The sequence below is a fragment of the Propithecus coquereli genome, unplaced genomic scaffold, assembly GCF_000956105.1.
Source record: "Propithecus coquereli isolate 6110/MARCELLA unplaced genomic scaffold, Pcoq_1.0 Scaffold10, whole genome shotgun sequence".
Lineage (NCBI taxonomy): Eukaryota > Metazoa > Chordata > Mammalia > Primates > Indriidae > Propithecus > Propithecus coquereli.
The window spans coordinates 9,108,681-9,110,105 of NW_012133858.1; the positions used below are offsets into that span (position 1 = coordinate 9,108,681).

At 29.9% G+C, this 1,425-nt stretch overlaps 1 protein-coding gene across 1 annotated transcript in view; it reads left to right on the forward strand.

Annotated features, from left to right (window-relative positions):
• The window catches only part of ACAP2 (ArfGAP with coiled-coil, ankyrin repeat and PH domains 2), a 161,126-nt gene that overhangs the window by 70,214 nt on the left and 89,487 nt on the right, over positions 1–1,425 (forward strand). Inside the window, exon 4 of the mRNA XM_012639804.1 lies at positions 940–997. Within this exon, the coding sequence (XP_012495258.1) occupies positions 940–997 (58 nt within the window). The remainder of the gene's footprint in view (positions 1–939; positions 998–1,425) is intronic.

Consider the following 1,425-nt stretch of genomic DNA (forward strand, 5'->3'; position numbering starts at 1 on the left):
AGAGGAGAAGTGGGAGTTTTTATCTTACTGTCGTTCCCCTCGCTGTGTTGTCTAACTCAAAATATCTTACTCAGTGCTCAACATACCTTTTTGTGTGTCTTGTCGTGGACTACTATCCAATCAAAACAAATTTGGGTTAATTCTTAAAATAGCTGTTGGAAAATTGCTACTTTATCAAGTAGTTATATGCAAATGGCACAGATGACTTAAAGTAGATGAATTACTTTAGTATAAAACTTTATTATCCTTAAAACGTTTTAGTTGCTGCTGTTTTATTTCAGACAAATTTCCAATTTTGGAATGTTACCCTGTAGTGTGATAGCAAATACTAACTAGTTTTATAATTTTATCATTCCCTTTTTTCAATGAGTACCTGACTTGTTTAATTTCTGCTTTTTATATAATCTAACCTTTGCTAATTTTTCTGTATTAAAATTGTATTGTTAGAAGAAGTGAGACTAAAATTTATCAGTGTCAGGTGCTGATTTTTAAAAAAATACCTTAGAAACAAAATGATGCATTAGACAAGAGTAATATCTTTCTGAGCTAGTTCCTGAAAGTCAAAATCCTTCCTTTTGGTTGGGAACAATGCTTTGCAGTTTGGTTGCATATGCTTTGTTGTCTAGAAATCTGACTCTCTGTAAGACTCTTTTTAAATTTCTTATTCATTTAAAAAATACATGCCAAATAGTTCTAATTAATGTTATTAATTTGAATAATGTTAATTCTTTGAGTAAATCAACCGAATGTGTTCTCTCATTGTCCTAAATAATAATTGTATTATGGATTGCATTGCATGATTATGAAGTATTTATACTTCATTCTAAGGTAATTATTACTTTATGTGAAGTGTAATTTTTAAGCATTCATGTGTATAATTTTTGAAGAGTAAAGTGTACATTTGGACAAACGAAATAACTTTTTATTTAATTTTTCTAGGGCTGCTTTAGAAGAAGTAGAAGGTGATGTGGCAGAATTGGAACTAAAACTTGATAAGGTAAGTATTACATTTTTAATTTTTTGAAACATTTATTCTTGTCTTCCACAGATTGGTGGCTCATGTTTTTATCTCTATGAGGGTAAGTGCTGCTGTTATCTCAATTTTAACACGAGGAAATTAAGGCTAGAGACATTAAGTAGCTTGTTCAAAGTCTAATCTAAGTGCCAGGGCGAGAGTCCATGTCTGACTTCAAAGCTCACTAAACATTCTTTGTATTGTTGGAAGCTTGTTTCTGTATTCTCCATAAAAAAGATGGCACCTGTGTTTTTTGATGCTTAATGGATTTCATACATAACCTGACCATTCTATAAATTTGAGTGTGGACAGATTAAAATATAAGTAAAATTTAAAATATTCATACCATTTTAAACTAATACCAGAAATGTTTACTATATACTTCATAATTGTTATGATTATATTTTATG